General features: G+C 45.1%; 1 protein-coding gene across 3 annotated transcripts in view; it reads right to left on the reverse strand.

The window, feature by feature from the left end:
* The window catches only part of TSPAN11 (tetraspanin 11), a 168,338-nt gene that overhangs the window by 10,077 nt on the left and 136,734 nt on the right, over positions 1-21,527 (reverse strand). The window contains exon 8 of one of the 3 annotated variants that reach the window (XM_043526584.1): positions 1,604-1,712. The exons of the other annotated variants lie outside the window; for them this stretch is intronic. Within the exon in view, the coding sequence (XP_043382519.1) occupies positions 1,632-1,712 (81 nt within the window). The 3' untranslated portion in view covers positions 1,604-1,631. The remainder of the gene's footprint in view (positions 1-1,603; positions 1,713-21,527) is intronic. 3 annotated transcript variants of the gene reach the window in all.

Here is a 21,527-nt window from a genome sequence, read left to right on the forward strand (position 1 = left end):
GACTGTGCGTTATGTGAAGAAATATTTCCTTTTGTTTGTTTTAAACCTGCTGCCTATTAAGCCTGGACTCCCCCTGCTTTTGAAGGGGGACACTGGGAGTCTTTCCATTAACTTCAATATCCTATGTGAGCGTTTTGCTCTGTCCTATGGAGAATGCATTGCGCCGATAAAAGTTTGTGTCATTTGGAACAGGATAACTTTGATTCCTCTGGGCTTCCACTGGCTGAACTCCTTCTCCAGTCATATAAAATTCATCTTTAATATGCAGTCTTACCCTTTGCAGGTGGATTTAAGGTTCCCAATTCAGAAGACTCCCATCCCCACACAAGAGTTTCAGTACAAATTCTTCTTTAAATACCTTACTTTTTTCCTTTCCTCCTCTGAGTTTTATGTATGATTCCTAACCACATTTCTAGTATCCCTGCCCAACTGATCAAGATCAATCAGTAGGATACAACACTTAAAATTATCTGAAAAATATCAAGGCATTATATTTATATTACTACTGACATTTCCAACTGGACCATGTCACTAAGGATGATTACAGGCCTTATTATTATTATTTACTCCCACTTTAAGGTGCTTTTACCCAGGCCAGAGGGGTGTGAAGGGGCCTTAGTGTTAATAAGAATCAAGCCTTATGGCAATTGCATGTAAAAGAAAAATTAAACTCATAGTAAAAGTTAGACAATTCCAGAAAATCTATTCCAGTTCTACTGACATCAAAAACATCATCAAATTAGTTCTGCTGGTAATTGAAGAGATTTTGTCTTTGTTTAGGGCTTGATCCTGCAATGAGGAATCCTTACTTAAAAGAGTATAGTGGCCTTAAATGATTATAGGAACATAAAGTTGTATCCAGACCCCACTGAAGTTAATGTGCGTTTTGATGCTGACTTCAATGGGATCAGGATTTCTCCCATATGAACTGCCATACAAAATAAGCCCAATATTCTGTTGCTGACAGTAACTCCAAGGAAGATACAAGAAACTGTGAAATGGACAATTAAGGAATAACCATCCCATAGGGAAAATTTCTAAGCATGAAGGTTTATATCCCTTGTAATTTATTTTATCCTGTCTAATGTAGCTGTGGTTCTTCTCATTATCTGTATAAACATCCAATCCTTTTTTTGGAATCCTGCTAAGCTCTTGGCGTTTGCAATTAGGTAACGTTACGGCCGTAATCCCGATAGCAAAAGGAATACTTGGAGAATTCTAGTAACATTGCTGTACTGTTAGTTCGCTACAAAAGCCATTCAAAAGTAAAAGGGAGCCACTGTAGACCCATTGACTTCAGTGGAATTGCTCCTGTAAGGGCTGGTCTTGGAAGGGTAGGTTTGCAACATTAGGCCCTATGTTATGTTTTACAAACATTTAATAATCCTTAGTGCTTATTTGCTCTTACACAACTCCACAAAGGCAGGCAAATCACATGCAAAGCCACTGCAAGCTCGCCTTTCAGTTATAGGTTGTGCAGCGCAGAAAGAGCCAACGCCTTTTACCAAGCATCCAAGAAAACCAAAAAGAATCATGCAAGATGGTCACAAGCCACAAGAGCATTCCCAGGCATGCATTTAAAAGAATAGCACATGCACCATACCATAGTAGGGGTAAAGAAGGCTAACCAGTCACATTACAGAATACGCATCTTCTTCCTCTTCCTTATAGAGAATATAGATAAAACAGGTGGTCAGGCCTGCACCAAGCAGCTAGTACACCATAAACAAAAACAGTCAGGAAAACAAGTTAGATTGGATTGGGCAGATTAGCTCAGTACAATAATGTCAAAGGATTGAACTAGCTGCCCCCTATTCATTCCAAATTAGCACATGACACAATCTCTAATTTCCTTGCGACAAGGATTGGAGCTGACCACAGGAAAGTAGTAATTTGGGCTTTTCCTACACATAGCTGCGTGTTTGGAAACAGAGAGATCGTCAAAAGTTTTCACCCTTTGATGATAAAATAAGGAAATTAAAATAGCGAGCAGCTGTTTCGATAGTTTAAATCATTCAGTCTTCAAAATGAATACAAATTCATTTACAGTTCAGCAGAACCACACAAAGGTTCCCATCCAGCAAAGCACTTGAACACGTACTTAACTTTAAGCACACGAATCATTGAATTGACTTCAATGGGACTGCTTGAGCAGCAAGCTGCTACTCAATGTGAGTAAGGGTTTCAGAGGCTGGTTCTAATTTGCACAAGTCAGTTATTCACAACAGTGCAGTCGTTAGCACAAATGAGCAAGACTCTACTGTAACTGGGTTTTTGAAACTGTACAATATTACTTTCTTAAATCCTATTGCTTTCTCTGTAGATAAACTACTCCTCAGAGAGAACAGTGGGAACCTAAACTGCCTGGGAGTTTTCTCTCACCTGACTATCCAAGATACAACCTTTGGCTTCTTTCTGCCATTTGAAAAATAAAAATTAAACATTGATTACATTTTATTTAACATCAGGAAAATAATTGCCTACCTGAGCGGAAGCTAGACAATGTTGAGATTCATGAAATCAAGTACTATCTTTCTTGCAAGTTGTCTTGATAGACCCCATTTCTCCACCCCTCACCTGGCCTATTTAGTGCCACTTTCATGGCTGCAATGCCAGCTATAGGTGAGGTAGGTACATAGGCCTCATTTGAAGCCCATCATAGTTGATGGAAGGACTCCCATTATGGACTATACTGAGGGACCATAATGAATGCGCCATTAAAGCAGCAACTGGCCTTGGAAAAGAGAGCTATGGTTGATTCATAAAAAACTCCACGCAAGTGCATTCACATTCAGCTTTGGCATCAAATGGGCATAGAGCTTGTTTCTACCACACAAAACAACTCTTCAAGATTAACAGACTAGCGTGAATTTAGGCAGCTGGAAAGCAAAGCATGAGAAAACATCATCTGTTGCAAAACAAGTGTTTTGTGGGGACAAAGTGTAACCTTATAAAATGAATATTAAAACTTCATGAGAATTAAAACAGCATGGAATGCACCATCCTCCTAAATGATTGTTAGACATGCAGAATAAAAGAAACATGCATATCAGTGATAGAAGGAGGCAGTTCCTCTTACAATCTACAGCACTGATTTTGGATGGGAGCTTGAACTTTGAGAGGTCAACAACAGAAAGGCAGAAGCAGAGTGACGCTGTATTATACAAGGCATTAAGTCTTTATTTAGACTTCGGTGGGGGTGAAACTACGGGATAAATGTCCTGTGGAGCTTGATTGTGCTTTGTATGCTTCCTTGTCTGTTGTTCATTCCTATCAGTTTGAGCACTTGTTTGTTGATTGGATTAGAAAAGCCATGGGTGTGCAGAGTGCACCGTAGCAGATATCAAGCTGTGAAAGACCTTATCCGTGATGCGTGACAAATCAGAAGAGCTCCTGAAAACTCCCAGGTTTGCTGACCATTGCCATTTCTGGATGATAAGCCACTGGAGGGCAAGAGTGAGGTGGTTGAACTGAATTAGAATAAAAGCTAGACTATGACTTTCCCGTATAATTAGAGGTGTGCAAAATATTTGAAACAAGAAATGAGAAACATTAGCAATTTACAGGGTTTTTGGTTTTTTTCAAAAAAAGAACTTGCTAGAAGTAGAGTGAGACTTATTTAATGGAGAAAAAGACTGTTTTTACCGTTCACAATGAAGCAGTGGGAAATGGTGGCCAACTCTAACAACCAGTGTGTATATGGAGAACTTAAGCTATGCATCTCACCCCAGTATGTAAGTAGAGCATATGCTCGGTGCAGCGTATAATTGAGCACACGGGACACATTCAGTAATACTTTGCCTGCACATTTTCAACACTGAAAAGTGAGCTTGGTTGCAAATCGGATCAGAAGGTCTATACCTTTGCCACCACCTGAATTTATTATTTTGTTTTAGTCACACCCCTCACTGTGCATGAGCCGGGCCTAAGACATGAGAACATTATTGCATCCTGGTAAGGAACAGGCCAGATTTGCTGCTGTTGCTGCTGCAGATGCTCTTCTGTATGTGCAATTGTGAATATACTTCTGCATCTAAACGCTGACTGCTCTTTTACTCCGCCTGCTCCTGAGGTAAGCTCACCTCTTCTGATCTAGTCCCTGCTTGGCATAAACTCCACTGTAAACACTTCATGGCCCTCTTGCTTAATGAAAAGTTGGTAAAAAAAAAAAAAAAAAAAAAAAAGATGGCACTTGATTTATTGTCGTTCTCAATGGACACACAACACAACTTGCTAAGGCTCAACATGGCTATGCAAGCAAGTAAGGCGGGGTGCATTTGTGTGGACTACCCATAGCACTAATTGAAGCAAGAGCGGGGAATCAGACTTCACAGAATGGCTACCTCTCCCCCTGCACAGGTGGGTAAGAGGGGCTGGGGAGTATACAGAGCTTTGGCTTTAATGCTAATGTGCTTGCCTGTGTAGCTGGCCAACATACCAAGTATAGGCCTGATGCAATTTCTTTCTTCCTGGAAACAGAGGGGAGTCTGGGAGAGAGATTGTGACTCTTTCAGTCACACTTTTCCCCAGGTTGCTTGTGGGGCAGCAGAACAATATGCTGCAGGTCATGACGTAATAATCTAGCTCTAAATCTCAACAGGCATGTGGCCCAGGGGTCAAACCACTGGCTATTTATGGATGAGCATCGCTGGGTCAGCTTTGACCGAAGAAACTTGGGGGCAGGGAGATGGGAGAGTCAGCAGTAGCCGCGCCATATATTTCACCCTGTCTTTCCTGCCCTCTTTCCTCACTTACAATGTACAAAAGAAAAAAATCAGACAGCTAATATTCCATGGCTGCTGAAATTTCTGAGTGTGCAAACCAGACGCTCAATATTTTGCAGAGAAATGAATTTTCAGTGACACGAAACTGCCTGAAATGAAAATGGTGAAATTTTTAAACTAAAGCACCCCACCCCCACCTCTACTTTGGCACAGTTCTAGTTATCACCTAGGAAAGTAGAAGAAAATGAAGTTTGCCTTAGTATAAGGAAGTAAGCAGGTGAATGGCACTGATTTTTTTGCCTCCAGTGCATAACAGGAAGGGAAGCGCTCCTTAAAGCTGAAAATGAGTGGATGAGTTACATAGCGATAAAGAGGAAAAAACGAACACACAGATGGTCATACCGGAACATAGGAGCATTAGTAGAGTGCTGTATTGACAGGAAACAATACCCAAAAGCGCAGCAAAAACATGTTCAGTCCAGCTAATACCTGATGAGCCCAAAGAGACCATAAAAAAGGTACATATACAAGCTAAAGGTCTCAAAAGCGCCTAAGTCAAAGTTCCATTTTTAAAAGTGACCTAGGGTATGTGTCTATTGCAATTAAACACCTGTGGCTGGCAAATGCCAGCTGACTTCAGCTCGTGGGGCTCAGGCTAAGGGGCTGTTTAATTGTGGGGTAGACATTTGAGCTCGGGCTGGAGACCAAGCTCTAGGACCCTGCAGGGTTAACCAGACACTTTGCCTGTGAGCCCGAGTCAGCTGGCACAGGCCAGCTACGGGTTTTTAATTGCAGCACAGTCATACCCTTAGGGACTTGAGTCTAAGTCCCATTGAGTTTCAATGAGAATTAGCCTCCTAAGTACCTACGGTCAACATTTTCAGAAGTAACTACTGATTTTGGGTGCTGCCCACCCATCATCTAATCTAACCCCTTTAAGGTTTGATCACACAAATACTGAAGCTTGCAAAATCACTAGTCACTTCTGATCGTGTTGGTCTATGCCCAGGGGTAGGTATTTGTAGGATTCGGCTGTAAAATGGTACCTTCTTGGCCTTCTTTGTCTATGGTTCACACTGGCTTCTATACTGACAGACATTTTTAGTACCTTGAGTCCTGCAGAGCATACTCTCCCTCAGCAGCATGATTAGCAGCTGAATTCTGATTGCAGGATCTTTATTACCGGAGATGGCTTCACAGCCAGAACCACAAAGCTTGATTTTCAGATCAGGGAAACAAATCATGTACATTTTAAATTGAGCAAATACTCTCCCAATCGTAAATATGTAAGCCCTGAGAGACTAATGATAGTAGTTAATAATGACATGTATGGACCGGGCGCAACATGTGCGATAACATGCTTAAGAACACGCGGGCGTACTAGACTCAGCTAAAAGGGAATACTATCACTACTACTTTTCACTTGCACATATGAAAGGCACAGTGTATCTCAAAGTAACTAATTGTGCTTCGAAGGCTGAGCCAAAGTCCACTGAAGTAACGACTCTAATGGACCCTAAGACCCATTGGGAGCGATTATCCCCATTTTACGGAGCAAACAGAGGCACAGAAATGTGACGTGACTTGCCCAAAGTCACACAAGCACAACCGTGGCAGAGGCAGGAATAGAATCCTGGGGTTCCACTTCCTGCTTCTTTGCTCTAGCTGCCTATTCGCATGATGCTGTATCTCAGGCAGACAAAAAATACTTGTGCAGAATGGACAGGACAGCAGACAGTGGAGAGGCATAAATAAGAAAAGGAAACAAAGGCGGGGTGAAAGGTTCATAGAATCATAGAATATCAGGGTTGGAAGGGACCTCAGGAGGTCATCTAGTCCAACCCCCTGCTCAAAGCAGGACTGATCCCCAATTAAATCATCCCAGCCAGGGCTTTGTCAAGCCTGACCTTAAAAACTTCTAAGGAAGGAGATTCCACCACCTCCCTAGGTAACGCATTCCAGCGTTTCACCGCCCTCCTAGTGAAAAAGTTTTTCCTAATATCCAACCTAAACCTCCCCCACTGCAACTTGAGACCATTACTCCTTGTTCTGTCATCAGCTACCACTGAGAACAGCCTAGATCTATCCTCTTTGGAACCCCCTTTCAGGTAGTTGAAAGCAGCTATCAAATCCCCCCTCATTCTTCTCTTCCATAGACTAAACAATCCCAGTTCCCTCAGCCTCTCCTCATAAGTCATGTGTTCCAGACCCCTAATCATTTTTGGTGCCCTCCGCTGGACTCTTTCTAATTTTTCCACATCCTTCTTGTAGTGTGGGGCCCAAAACTGGACACAGTACTCCAGATGAGGCCTCACTAATGTCGAATAGAGGGGAATGATCACGTCCCTCAATCTGCTGGAAATGCCCCTACTTATACATCCCAAAATGCCATTGGCCTTCTTCAACAAGGGCACACTGTTGACTCATATCCAGCTTCTCGTCCACTGTAACCCCTAGGACCTTTTCTGCAGAACTGCTGCCTAGCCATTCAGTCCCTAGTCTGTAGCGGTGCATGGGATTCTTCCGTCCTAAGTGCAGGACTCTGCACTTGTCCTTGTTGAACCTCATCAGATTTCTTTTGGCCCAATCCTCCAATTTGTCTAGGTCCCTCTGTATCCTATCCCTACCCTCCAGCATATCTACCTCTCCTCCCAGTTTAGTGTCATCTGCAAACTTGCTGAGGGTGCAATCCACACCATCCTCCAGATCATTTATGAAGATATTGAACAAAACCGGCCCCAGGACTGACCCCTGGGGCACCCCACTAGATACCGGCTGCCAACTAGACATGGAGCCATTGATCACTACCCGTTGAGCCCGACAATCTAGCCAGCTTTCTATCCACCTTATAGTCCAAGGTTAAGTGGAATGATCAGTATTTTACATTATGTGACTGGAAATCCCTCCAAGCTGCACACCCAATGAATTAAAAAGACTGAAGGCACTTTCTATGTGATGGGCAGCTTGTGGTTAGGCTGAGAGTGTACAGAAGACTCTTACATCCCTGTGTTTTAGCGTCTCCTCCCATTTGTCCCAGTGGTCTGTCTACCATCACCAAGAAGACACTGATGAAGCTCTGTGTGCAGCACTGAAGTTCAGAGCAAGCTCCTGGGGGAATTTCACTGCCTAACTGTGGCTGAAACCTAACTGTTTCAAAAGAAGAAAAACTAAAATTCGTTAATGGAGCAAGAAAAAGATTAAGAACCACAATCTCCATCATGCTGCTCTCTTCCACCTGCACGTGGGAGAAGGATGCCTCAGATCACACATTCAGCTGCTCCAACCAGGTTCAAGCTAGGGAAAGTAAGGAGACTTGTGGGTAAGACCCAGGAGTGGGACTCAGGAAAAAGGCTGTCTGGAAAACAACAATTCTGTTTCATGAATGGTTTTGAGGTTTTGAAATTTGGTTTCTTTCTGCAGCAGAATGAGACTGTTTGAAATTTGTCATGGAAAAAAAAAAGGGTGAGAGACACTCTTCAGCCCAGAATAGCAGGGTGGGCAGGGACCTAACTTAGGATGTAGAGAACTCAGATTGAAGCCCCTGCTCCAAATCAGGCAGAGCAGGAAATAAAACCTGGGTCTCCCACATCCCAGGTGAAGGCCATGAGTTCAGGTCCCTGCTCTGCCTGACTTGAACCTGGGCCTCCCCACATCCCAAGTGAGTGCCCTACCTATAGATCAGAGGTTCCAAAACTTATTCTTATTGTTTCCAAAACTTTACTTTTCTTATTACCCCCTTCCAGATGTACCATCTGCATGCATACTCCTACCCTTCTCATCACGATACTTTGGGTGTTCTTCTTAACACTACCTGCTTTTAGTCATCCGTCCATATTTCACTGTTACATACAGATATAGTTACAGTGCGATGTATAAAACTGAACACAGTTCAGAAAACTGAAAACTCCCCCCGCCTGCCCCCCAGCCGCTTGCTAAGTTCTGAGCTCAGTTAGACTGAACACTTGCTGGGCAACTGAACCCACTCTGCATGGAGATTGGAGGTGAGGGCTCTCTACATCAGCATCTCTGTGTATCTGTGTTCTCACTGGTACATCTTGAAGTAAATTAACTACCATTTTTTAAATAATAAATTCCCACAGAGTTTTAAAGCTTCATCTGAGTAGCCTATTATGAAAATGCAATAAATAAAATAATCAATAAAATCCACCATTACACAATTGCGCCTGCATACCCCCAGAGATGTCACGCGTACTATAGTGTGGGAACCCCTGTTATGCTCTTCAGGAGTCTCTTTCCATCTCTCTCCTCCTCCATTCTCTCCGTCTTTCTCCCTCCTTCTGCAGTCTGGAATTGAGACAATTCCCAATGAAGTTTTCATCAAAACTTGTTTCCATGAAACATTTTGGTTTAGACAAATTGGCATTTTTTTTGACAGAAAAAAGTTTTGCTGGACATTTTTCAACCAGCTCTACTCAAAAGAACAGGATTCTGTTTGTGTCTCCGGTCAACCTTGCAGCTGGGTGACCTTGGGCAAGTTATGTAACCTGTCCATGCTTCAGCTCCCCATCTGTAAAAGGAGGCGCGTGATGCTTCCCTTCCTCACAGAGGTGCTGTGGGGATAAATCCATTGTCTGTGAGGGGCTCCAAAACTGAACTGATGGTGCCATATAAACAAGTACATAGTAAGGAGAACTAGATCAAACACACAGCCTCAGAGGGGCATAAGCAGCATTTTATTTAATAATGATTGATTCTTATTAGAAGACCTCTGTAGTTAACGCACTGGAGTGTAAGGAGGTGCTGTGAGACATGGCTCATGGAAACGGAATTGAAATAAGATCACATAATTTACGTTCCTCTTAATCATCACCCCTAATGGCCTACACCTGATAATGCTTCCTTGGCACAATACCATAGGCCCTGTCTGACTGAGTTAACGTGTTTGGCAGCTGTAGGATTATGCAGAGTATAGCACAGCATGTCAAAGGCCCGCAGGCAGAGTCAGGGTTTATGTTATTTTATTTTAACCTAGGGTTAAAAGAAACCTGGGGAAATAATAAAGTAGCAATTTCAGTTTAAAGCCTTCATTTTTATTTTAAGATGTAAGCCTGGCAGTTAGCTACCAAAATCCCACTGAAAGTCCTTTAGAAATCCCCAGGGAGTTAGGCACCCAACTCTCACTGAATTTCAGTGGGATTTGGGCACCTCACTCATTTTGGTTCCTTTGAAAATCGCAGCCTCTGTATTCAGGGGTTTATGTGTAAACTGCTCAATACAAATAATCCAGTAAATTCCTAGCTCCAAGGCCCATTGCATCATCAAAGAACGTTTCTTCATGCAGGGCCACTACCATCCGTGACAACATTTAAGTTCCAACCAGAGATGAGAGTGCTCCAGCTGCCCCTCCCTGTGAGGTGGCAGGAGCTCACATAGCTCCAATGGCTGTTTATTGCAAGCTAGCTGAGAGCCAGCCTTGAAATTTAAGCATCTGGCCTCCTGGTTAGTCAGTGATGCACCACCACTGACCAACAGTGCGGCCAGCTTTCCAAAATGACAATATGGCATGTGTGTCATGGTGAGCACACGGAAAGTGTCAGTGGGGTCGTGGCGTTAGGCACAAGAAGGGCTTGGCAGCCAGGGAGTAAGGGAAAGGGAAAAAAATGCGCCCATTCCTCCTTCACCTTACTCTGTGTATTTGACTCTGGAGGTGGGATTTTAAAAAGTGCTCAGCTTTGGTGTAACTCTTGCTCAATGGTAATCGATCACTTCAGTGGGAGCAGAGTTAGGCCAACACTGAGTGCTTTAGAAAATCCCATACTAAGTGTATCAGGGGGGACTTACCTGAGAGCTTGTGTAGAGTAGCTGACTGGGAGGCGTCATGGCAGGTGGGAATGGGAAGTCGCCAACACGTGACAGAGTTGGGGTGGAGGCTTCAAGCCACATATGTGGAGAAGCCAGTCTATCATCACTTTCACCAGCTCCCCTGGCTGGAGAGAGGGTGGCGGAATGGGGCTCCTGGTGCAGTATAAACATGTTGGCATTTTCTGAACATTAATAATGAATCCTCACCGTTGTGTGTTAATGATCTCAGTGCTATACAAGACACACAAATAAAGACAGGCCTGGCCCTACAGAGCTTAGAGTCTAAGTGACCTGCCCAAGGTTACAAAGAAGGTGAGCATCAGGGCCAGGTTAGAGCTCCTGACTCACAGTTCTTTAACCTGTCCACCAGGCAATGCTTATCATGTAGTTTGCAAAACTCAGGAGCAGAAAAGCTGGCATTTCTTGTGGTCTCTTGTGGCAAACAGGCTGATTGTTGGGATGCTCCACACTGCAAAACTGGGCTACAAGATGCTGGGCTTCAGGGACCATTTGTGATTCAGGGAGAAATTTCTGCTGAGGTGATTTGCCACGTGATTCTGGATCCCCAGCAAGTGATCGGCCACAAGGGCAATGTTTTTGCCAGTGCAAAACTGCCAGAACTTGATTGCCTCCTGACACAGCACATTGAAATGTGCTCCCCACATTTGTTCACATAATACATCATAGTGATATTGTCAGTAAGGATATGCACCTCCGAGTCCCTGATGTGATCTCAAAGGGCCTGACCGGCATTGTAGATGGCATGAAGTTCCAGGACCACTGATATGCAGAGAAGCTTCCGGTTCCAACCACAGGCCTTGAGTCCACTTCCCAACCTATTAAGGAGGCACTGGTGACAATCAATCCAGGTTGGTAGGGACAGCACAAAGGGAACGCCCTGGCACACATTGTCCTGAACCATCTATCTCCATAAAAGAGTCCAGGATCAGCACAGGAAGTCAGATCATAGTGTCCAAGGGATGATGATGCAGGTGATAGATTCTGGCTGTGGCATCCGCCATGGCCAGAGCTAACGGCAATGAGGTTTTGGCCACTGTACAGTCTTCTGCACTAAATGCCTAGAGAGTTCTGGCAACTGGTCCACGAACTTAGACGTGGCTGCCCAATTGACAGTTATATTTAGAGAGCAATACCAGCTGGTTTGCGATGCACATTTGCATTAAATCCATCCTCTTGGATTCTTTGTTTTTAGGGGTGGACTAATACCTTCCCTGCTGTGCCCTGTCATTTGCTGCAGTTACCACCAGAGAGTTAGGGGCAGGGTGGGAGAAGTAACCCTCAAAACCCTGTATGGGAATGAAGTGCCACTTCTCCAAATGTTTCACTGTGGGAGACAATGCAGCCGGAGAATTCCACAGGGCCTTTGCAGGTCCCAAAAGAGCCTCATTTATTGGGAGGGCTATTCTCCCAGGAGCTCATGATTGGAGAATATCCAGTATCTTATGTGTATTCTCCTGCAGGGATTGTGCCTTTGGATACCCTAAGTAGTGACCCTATACCTCAGGAGGGCTGGGTATGCCTTGAAGTCCTCAGGCACAGAGGGATAAGACAATTCCTGCATGGTAGAGTCAACTAGGGAGGAGGAGGAGGAGGTTTCCTGAGCAAGCTATGGGTCCTATTCAGGTCTTAAATACTCATTGAGTATTTCCCGGAGCTCCCCATACTCCCCCTCCCATTTGGGGCTCTGGTTTCAGCTGCGGGTAGAGGGTCTCAGGGCTTCAGCCTTGTGGAGCCCTGTGGATCCCCTGCAACTGGCTCATGGCCCTCCAGAGGGCTGAGGACCTCTGGTTGAAAACCAACAGCAACAGGCTGGAGTCAAGGGAAAATATTTACTGGAGTGTTGCCCTGAACAGCTCTGGCTGAATTTAAGCCATGGTCCTATTCTTGCACTACACTACAGGATCTGGTCCGAATACCCCTGGAGGTCCAGGAGGAATGGGCTCAGGGGTTGCTTGCAGCTGAGATGGTTTGGGAGAGGAAGTCACTGTCAGATCTGGTGATCTCGCTCTGGAGCGGATCAAGAAGCGAGACTGCAGGGACTGAGGAGCATCCTAAGGAGGCCACTGGGCATATGGATAAGGCATTGGTAGCCAGCTGGCACTGGGCCAGGAGTTACTGTCCTGAATGCAGGACAGATGCCATTCTCAATACCGATGGTACTGGGCCTCGTGCAAGCCTCGACTCCCCAGTCTGAGGCCTGGGTGCGAGCTGCAGGGCACAACAGAGGATGAGGTGGTAGAAGTCATGGCACCAGTGAACTCTTGAACCAGTGGAGAGTCTGGGACTGAGAGGCAAAGCGGGTCTGATGCCTCCTGATATGCTGCCAGCATGGAGACAGTTGGCATCGGTGTTGACGTCATCAGTACCAGACTCAACGGATGCCCCAGGGCCGGAACCGGAGTCGATGGTATGGGTTCTTGCTGCTCTCAGTGCAGTACTGGGGAGTGGGTGGGGACAGACCTGTTCCTTCCCATGTGCCAAAGGGAGAACGGTACTGGTCAGCACTCCTCTTAGAAGATGAGAAATCTCCCTCAGCCTCGGAATGGTCCCGATTCATTTTATGGGTCTTCTTAATTCCTGTACCAGAGGAAGGAGACTGACTCCTGAGCATGGGTGACTGCCGATCAGATGTGGACCTCTGCTTCAGCCACAAGTCTCTTGCCACCTGAGTCCTCTTGGTGAGCGACTTGCATATGGAGCACTGCTTTTTAATGCGTTCTTCACTGAGACACAACAAGCACCTTGTGTGGGGATCGCTGTTGGGGATGACCCCCCCCCCCCCCCCCAGACAACAGACAATGCCTGACCCCTGGTGAAAGCATCGCACAGGGCAGCCAACTACTATTGCTATTCTAACACAACACTTAAACTAAGGTACTACTAACTACTGTCTCAGACCAAAAGCATGAGGAGGAAACCACCAGACGGAGCTCTGACTCTAGCCGTGGGCAGTGAGAAGGAATGGGGAGGACTGCAGTGGCACCACCCTTATAGAGCCGGAGGAGGGGTTAGGGTTGCAGGGCTTGAGTATTGCTAGGCAAAGTACTCTGGCTCTAGTGTGCTGGGTGTGCACACACCTAAGTAGAGTACACGGCGGCATCTACTCAGTGAATAATAAATATGAATATTTTGGAAAACCCCGGCAAATAAACTTGCCTGACGCCTTACAGCTGGCTCTCTGCCCCAGTAAAGTTCTGTGGTAGCTATGCCATCAGAACGACAGAATTGCGCTGGAGTGGAACCTGGACAGCAGTATGGACCTAAAAAAAGCAAGCCAAGTGAGCTTCTCGGTAATGTACTGAATGCCACCTTCATCCCAGCTATTGGGAATATTCAGCACACTTTGGAAATTTAACTTGAGATTCTGAAAGTGACCTAAGGGATTTGGATGCCTAATTCCCATTAAAATCAATGGGAAGTAGGTTTCCTAATCCTCTCATCTGAGATTTTCAAAGCTGCCTTTCTGTAATAAGGCATTTCACATTTGCTGGTGATCTTCAAAGATTTTAGCAATGGCTATAAAGAAAACCCTGTTAGGCGTAGGTTTAAAAGGGAACAGTTATTTCCACCGCGGTCTGCATCTCCTTACTGAGACCTTTGTCATTTATTACATGATATAGCCTAGGTTACTCCCAACTTTTTGAGACCAGAGACTCCATGCAAGGAATGAGGATTGGTTTGAATGGGTTATCCCAAGGCAAAATGAGTGTGGATGGAACTGCTTGGCTGTTGTGTTTGAAACCAGGCACAAAATCTCTCTCTCTCTCTCTCTCCTTTCATTCTATTCTCTCTGTCTCTCTCTCCCACACCGACCCACAAACAGAAGTGTTTTTGAATGCTGTTTGTGGAAGCCACACCTTGCATGTTATCCATCCACTGCAGAAAGGCAGCAAAGTCTATGGGCTGTGTACAGGACTGTGCTTCCGGCACTTTTAATGGCAGCTCTTCACTTGCTCACTGTATAGTCTTGCAAAAAGTCACGTATGACCAGTGACTGGGCTTCCATGGCTGTGCAGGGAGGGGCAGACAGAGCCTCCTGCATGCCCTGTACAAAGGCCAGTCAAAACAGAAGTCCCGGCACTTGAGGGAGAGCAGAAACTGTTCCTTGTGAGCATGCCTGGAGAGTGCACATCACTAATGTAGGATGTGTGGACTTGTGGGGGTACTTCACATACGGACTGCAAACTTCTCCTATACACCAGGAAGCAGGGTTTAAATTGTGCCTCCCTGAGCTTTCCCCTGAGCAGTGTGGCTCTGCACCGCTCAAGGCTGAACCCTAACAGCTCCTGACCTTGGAGTGACTGTACCTGAAAGGCACAATTTAGCCCTTGACCTCTCTGGGCCTGATTTTCAAAAGTGCTGCATACCCACAACTCCAAAGGAAGTCAGTGGGAGCCATTGGTGTTCAGTACCTATGAAATCCAGGCCTTATGTATCTGTTCCCCCGTCTTTAAAATGGGGATAGGACTTACTTGCCTACAGATTTGTGTTAGGCTCCAAGAGCTATGTTTGGCCAGAGCTTTGAAGATGTAAAGTGCTAAATATTACAATAATTAAGTTTAATAGTGTCCCAAGAAAAGATAACGCCTGTTCCGAACTACAGGATACCGTACCTCATTTTGCCTGTCTGTGTTACACTTTGTTTTTCCTAATTTTAAAATAAAAAAAGAAAACATTAATAGGAAAGTGAAAATGTACGTCCAAGCAAAAAACTGCGAGGCATGAGAAATGGACGTAAGGTCATTGTGGCTGGCCAGGAGCTTGAAAATTCTGAGTATGGGGCCACCCAGAGCAGAGGGATTATAGTAGCCAATCAAGAGATTTTCATGTTCACACTATGGGAGAGAAATCTCCATAGTATAATGTCCGTCAGCCAATCAGAGTGAAGGAATCTGCATACTGTAAAATGATGGGAATATAATTGTAAATGATTTTGCAAAAACAGATACATATACCAATGAAAGTAAAGGAAACTGCATAATTGAGAAAAACAACAGCTGTGCATCCATAAATGTGAAAAAACCCTGAACTCTGATGGACTGAGTCAATCCCATGTCAGTACTGTTTTCCATAATACATTTTTATGAAGAGAGAGTAATATGAGAGCGCTATGTAAATAAATGATAAAAAACAGATACAAAGGAGGGGTAAGTCTCAGTCTGAGAGTAACCACAACTGTAGTATAAAAAGTAATGGCCTGTAGATAGAAAGGAAGAAGTTTCACTTACTGAGAAAGAAAAGCTCTCTGAAAAAGCAATTTGACAGTGGAACAGCTGCCATGAGAGGGCATTGAGGCTCCATCAGTGGAAATACTGAAAAACTGAACTCACTCTAGGCAACAGTGATACTAAAAAAGGGAGAGCTACATAAAATAGACTATATTGGTGAGTAAAATCAAATGTCATAAGGGAAGCCAGTTATGTTGTTAAAAGGAGGTAGTGCCCTGCAGTGCCTAGATGGTGCAACAACTAGCAGCGGGAAGAGACAGTCCGCCTCTGTCTGTCTGTCTAAAGGCTTGTCTACATATGGAGTTATTCAGGAAGAGCGTAGACAAGTGCTAAGAAAGACTCTGTTGTCCAGCCTCTAGCATATAGATAAAGACTAGATGATGACCTGAGGTCCCTTCCAAGCCTGATATTCTATGATTCTATGATTGTCAGATATAGAGAGATCTGACATTAAGGGGCAGCAAAACCCATCTGTCAGTCTTCTACGTTGTCTTACAGATATTTATTATTATGAGATTTTGCTGCTTTGGGACCTGAAAACCTGTGGAACGGGACTTGTGTGGATTCAGTGTAGTAAAAAAATTCCCAGCCCTTGTATTGAAAGCCCTGTTGCGAAGCCGACATGCAAGAAGAAAGAATTAAAGTTGTTTTCAGAATCCAGCCTCCTGACTTTAATACAACTAAATCCTCACCTTCTGTGGTGCAGTAACACAATATTGTCTACAGTGACATTCCCTAAAAGGAAAATGGGGATTTGCATGAAACCACTTCATAATAAGCTGAGTGTCACTGCATCGTCCCACCTGCTGCCTCTCAACTCTCCCAAGCCAGAGGAGCAGCTCCACCATCTTTTCTCCACAGCCCCGACCCTTCAGAAGCACCAGCGGCTCTGTCCTCCCCTTCACTCCTGTGCTTTACCCTTCCTGCAGCGACTAGAGGAAGGTGGAAAGTGCCCTGCCAACGTCCCTAAATGCTGTGAAAGCCACAAGGTTGACTTTTACAAGATGTCCCTCCTTAACAACTCCACTTGCACATCTTGAAAATATTCATTCTCTTAGATGGAAGCAGCAGCTGGCTAGATTGCCTCTCTCCACTGATTACAACTGTGATTACATCCATCCTTCCCAATTGTGAGACGCAAATGGCCAGTGGACTGTGCGAAGGATTAGCTGGGGTAGATAACTTCTGATAAAGCACTCATAACCTACCTGATAAGTGCTGAACTTAACAATGTAACCCGCTTACATGGCAAGCGGAGGAAGACTTCACTCTGAGCTAAAATAATCGTGCAGTTTTTAGTTAGGGAAAATGCGCATAGAAGTCAAGTCCTACTCATTATTCCCTTTGCACTTTTAGCAATGGAAGGATTTTAGATCCCAGTATGCTGGCCAAATTCCAGCATGGGTAATTGCATTCTGCCTACTGAAAATTCCCAATAGTTGCTTTTTCTTGGTAATACAATCTTCATTTCTCACCTTAAAGCTTAGTTTATTTTGTTGGGAATGCTCGCTCCTGGTTGCAGAATTCCACCCCAGAGGAATTTGCAATTTGGTGGTGGGTGAAGCAATGGCTACCTGTATATACAGATGGTTGCAATCCTGTAAAGTGCTTTGAAGCTTGTGACTCTTATAATAATAACAGTAATATTCAGACATGGATCAGCTTAGGGGAAAACATGCCCTTCTTTTGATTTTAGGGAGGAGGGGAAAATCTCAACTAAACAATATTATTAGTAAGCAACCTATTTGTGCTAGGCAATGCCGCCTGAGTCTCTGGAACCCACCTGCTTCCTCAGCTTGTACTTGTAAAAATACCCTCAGATAATCTGGTGCACAGTTCTACCTATTTTTTGGGCAAGTCTCCAGAATTGACATATTTTGCATTATTAATTCATAAACTAAGAATTGAAATACTGAGCACTTTCATCCAACTATCTCAAAGTGCTTTATAAACACCAGTTGAGTCAAGCCCAGTGAGGGTAGTATTCACTTTACAAATTTGTAAACCAAGGGACTGAGGGGCTAAGAGACTTGCCCAAGCCCATACAGTAAGACAGTGGCACAGCGCATGCTAGAACCCACGATTAAGATATCCAGAAATAGTTAGCTAGAGTTAGGCTCCTAAATCCTTTTCTCAGTGCCTAAATATCTTGCCTGATTATCAAAGGGGTTGAGCACCCAGCAGTTCCCACAAAATTCATGGAGGAGCTGCTGGGTGTTCAGCACCTTTGAAAAATCAGGCATGATATTTAGGTAGTGAAAAATGGATGCTAGGAGCCTAACTGGGGGCATTTCTTAAAGTCTTGCCCAGGAGTCTTGACTCAAGGTTTCCTTCTTTAACCACTAGACAACATTCCCTCTTTTCATACATCTCTTCTGTGTTTACTGCACCAAGAGTCAGAAAGAACTCCTTTAAAGGAGCAATGACAAATCAATGCAATTTAGATGTGGGGGAAGATTATAAAGTAGCAATAGACTCCAATACAAGAAAAGCCATTTCACACAGTTTGTTACCAAACTTACGGTTTCAGATCTATTTTTACAAGTAGAGAGTGGGATGACTTGAGAGAGCAAGTTAAAAATATCAGATGGGGGAAAGAAGATCACATGGAGTGAGGAGATAAAGTGAAAATAAAACGCTGCTGCTTTCTTTCTTTCTTTTTTTCTTTTTTTTTAGCATCTGTGTGAAGTGTTTGTCTTTCACTGAGTTACATGTTTACACAATTATATTGACATCTCCCTGTCCTCCAAAATTGAATTTCAGGTTTAAATCTGTGAACCATTCCCTCTATCACACAGCAAATCAGTGTCTGAAAAGTGTCTGTGAAGCTGTCATAAATATAAAGGGAAGGGTAAACCCCTTTAAAATCCCTCCTGGCCAGAGGAAAAATCCTCTCACCTGTAAAGGGTTAAGAAGCTAAAGGTAACCTCGCTGGCACCTGACCAAAATGACCAATGAGGAGACAAGATACTTTCAAAAGCTGGGAGGAGGGAGAGAAACAAAGGGTCTGTGTCTGTCTATATGCTGCTTTTGCCGGGGACAGAACAGGAATGGAGTCTTAGAACTTTTAGTAAGTAATCTAGCTAGGTATGTGTTAGATTATGATTTCTTTAAATGGCTGAGAAAAGAACTGCGCTGAATAGAATGACTATTTCTGTCTGTGTGTCTTTTTTGTAACTTAAGGTTTTGCCTAGAGGGATTCTCTATGTTTTGAATCTAATTACCCTGTAAGGTATCTACCATCCTGATTTTACAGAGGTGATTCCTTTACTTCTGTTTACTTCTATTTCTATTAAAAGTCTTCTTGTAAGAAAACTGAATGCTTTTTCATTGTTCTCAGATCCAAGGGTTTGGGTCTGTGGTCACCTATGCAAATTGGTGAGGATTTTTACCAAACCTTTCCCAGGAAGTGGGGTGCAAGGGTTGGGAGGATTTTGGGGGGAAAGACATGTCCAAACTACGTTTCCCAGTAAACCCAGTTAGAGTTTGGTGGTGGCAGTGGATATTCCAAGGACAAAGGATAAAATTAATTTGTACCTTGGGGAAGTTTTAACCTAAGCTGGTAAAAGTAAGCTTAGGAGGTTTTCATGCAGGTCCCCACATCTGTACCCTAGAGTTCAGAGTGGGGGAGGAACCTTGACAGAAGCACTTAGAAAATACAAGATGTGCAACTTTCTGATAATTTGGATTATAATACACCTTGCTCTATAAGGTCTCATGCCCAAGCATAACAGGATTTGACCTCAGAAAAAAACAACTAAATAGAAGAGTGAATTCAATAAACCACATGAATGGAACATTACATTATAGATTTCAAACTCACAGGAGTCGGGCAATTGAGATTTAAGGTTCCTATGGCAACCCAAACTCCCGTCTGTACATGTACCGTATGCACTATGCTTGTCTTTTCTTACAAGACTGACCGATACGGGGCAATGGGACATACTACTGGGCAAACGTGTTAATAATGAAAAACCGGTAACTGTTGTTCTTCGAGATGTGTTGCTCAGGACCATTCCATTCTAAGTGTGCATGCACCCACGTGCGTGGCCATCAGAGATTTTTGCCTTGGCGGTACCCGTAGGGCCGGCTGTGGCGCCCTCTGGAGTGCTGCACTGATTCTGTGCTATCTCAGCCCTACGCCCTCTCAGTTCCTTCTTGCCGACAACTCTGACAGAGGGGCAGGAGGGCAGGTAATGGAATGGACATGAGCAACACATTTCGAAGAACAGCAGTTATGAAAGGTAGGTAACAGTTTTTTCTTCTTCGAGTGCTTGTTCATGTCACTTCCATTCTAGGTGACTCACAAGCAGAATCAATGGAGGTGGGCTCAGAGTTCACAGTCTTGCAGCACAGCTCTGCCGAAGTCAGCATTGTCTCAAGCCTGCTGGGTCAGCGCGTAGTACGACATGAACGTGTCGACGGACAACCAGGTTGCAGCCCGACAGATTTCTTGGATCGGCGCCTGCGCCAGGAAGGCAGCTGATGACGCCTGCACTCTAGTTGAATGAGCCATCATGGTCGCTGGCGAGGGCACCCTTGCCAGCTCGTATCAGTAGCGGATGCAGGCCGTGATCCAAGATGAGATTCTCTGGGCTGACACTGGGTAACCTTTCATCCTGTCATCTACAGCAACGAACAACTGTGTTGACTTACAGAAAGGCTTTGTTCTATCAATGTAGAAGGCCAGCACCCATCTGACGTCCAAGGTATGCAGGTATGTGCCTCTGCGCCAGGCACACTAGGTGTGGGGCAGGCAGGATCCAAGTGTGGAGGGGCTCAGTTTGGGGGTTCCAGGTGTGAGGTGAGAGGATTCTGTGTGGGACAATCTGGGTGCAGGCAGCTCAGTGGGGGAATCTAGGCGTGGTGGGATCTGGATGCACAGAGGCTCGTTGAGGGTGTGGTTCCAGGTGCAGGGGCAATGGGACGCTGCAGGGGCTTCCAGGTGAAGGTAGTTGGGGCTCAGTGGAGGGTGTGGGGGGTCTCAGCTGGGGAGTCTGGGGGAGTGGGGCTTGGTGGAGTGGGGGTCTGAATGCAGCTAGTTGGGGGTCAGTAGTGTGGGTGTCTGGATGTGGGGGCTCAGGGTGGTGTGTAGGGGGGTGGGGCTCATCAGGGTGGAGGTTTGAGTGCAGGGAGGCTCCAGATGCAGGGGTTGAGGTTCAGTAGGGTGGGGTTTGGGTATGGAGGGCTAGGGGGGTTCTGGGTCTACGGGGTGAGGCTTGGCAGGGGTGTTTGGGTATGGGAGGTCTGGATGCACGGGGGTTGGGAGGATGGGGGAGCAGCTCCTGTACAGTGATCCCTCCCCCCACAGCTGAGGAGTGATGGGGGCAGGAAGCAGGGGAGGATGCTGAGCTTCCTGTAACTGGGGGAGGTTTCTGGGGGTGGGTCTGACACAGCCACTCCTTGCAGGGGAAGAGGACGTCCCATCCTCTCCTGCCTCCAGCCCAGCCAGACTAGCAGCTGATCCTGGCTCAGGGTAGGAGCCACTGGCTGAGGTGTCCCTGGTCCCGTTGTGATTTACCTCTCCACCGGCTGCTCCAGATGCCTGAAACAATGTACCTGCGCTGCTAGGGACTGGTGCGTGACTGCTCTTGCAGCTTCCTTTTGCTTCCCTGTCAGAAAGTCATTTTTCTGCGGGGAAGCAAAGAAATCTGTGGGGGACAGAGCATCATACCATCCCCTCCATAAACTTGTCAAGCTTAGTCTTGAAACAAGTTAGGTATTTTTCCCC

This window comes from Chelonia mydas, chromosome 1 (assembly GCF_015237465.2).
Source record: "Chelonia mydas isolate rCheMyd1 chromosome 1, rCheMyd1.pri.v2, whole genome shotgun sequence".
Lineage (NCBI taxonomy): Eukaryota > Metazoa > Chordata > Testudines > Cheloniidae > Chelonia > Chelonia mydas.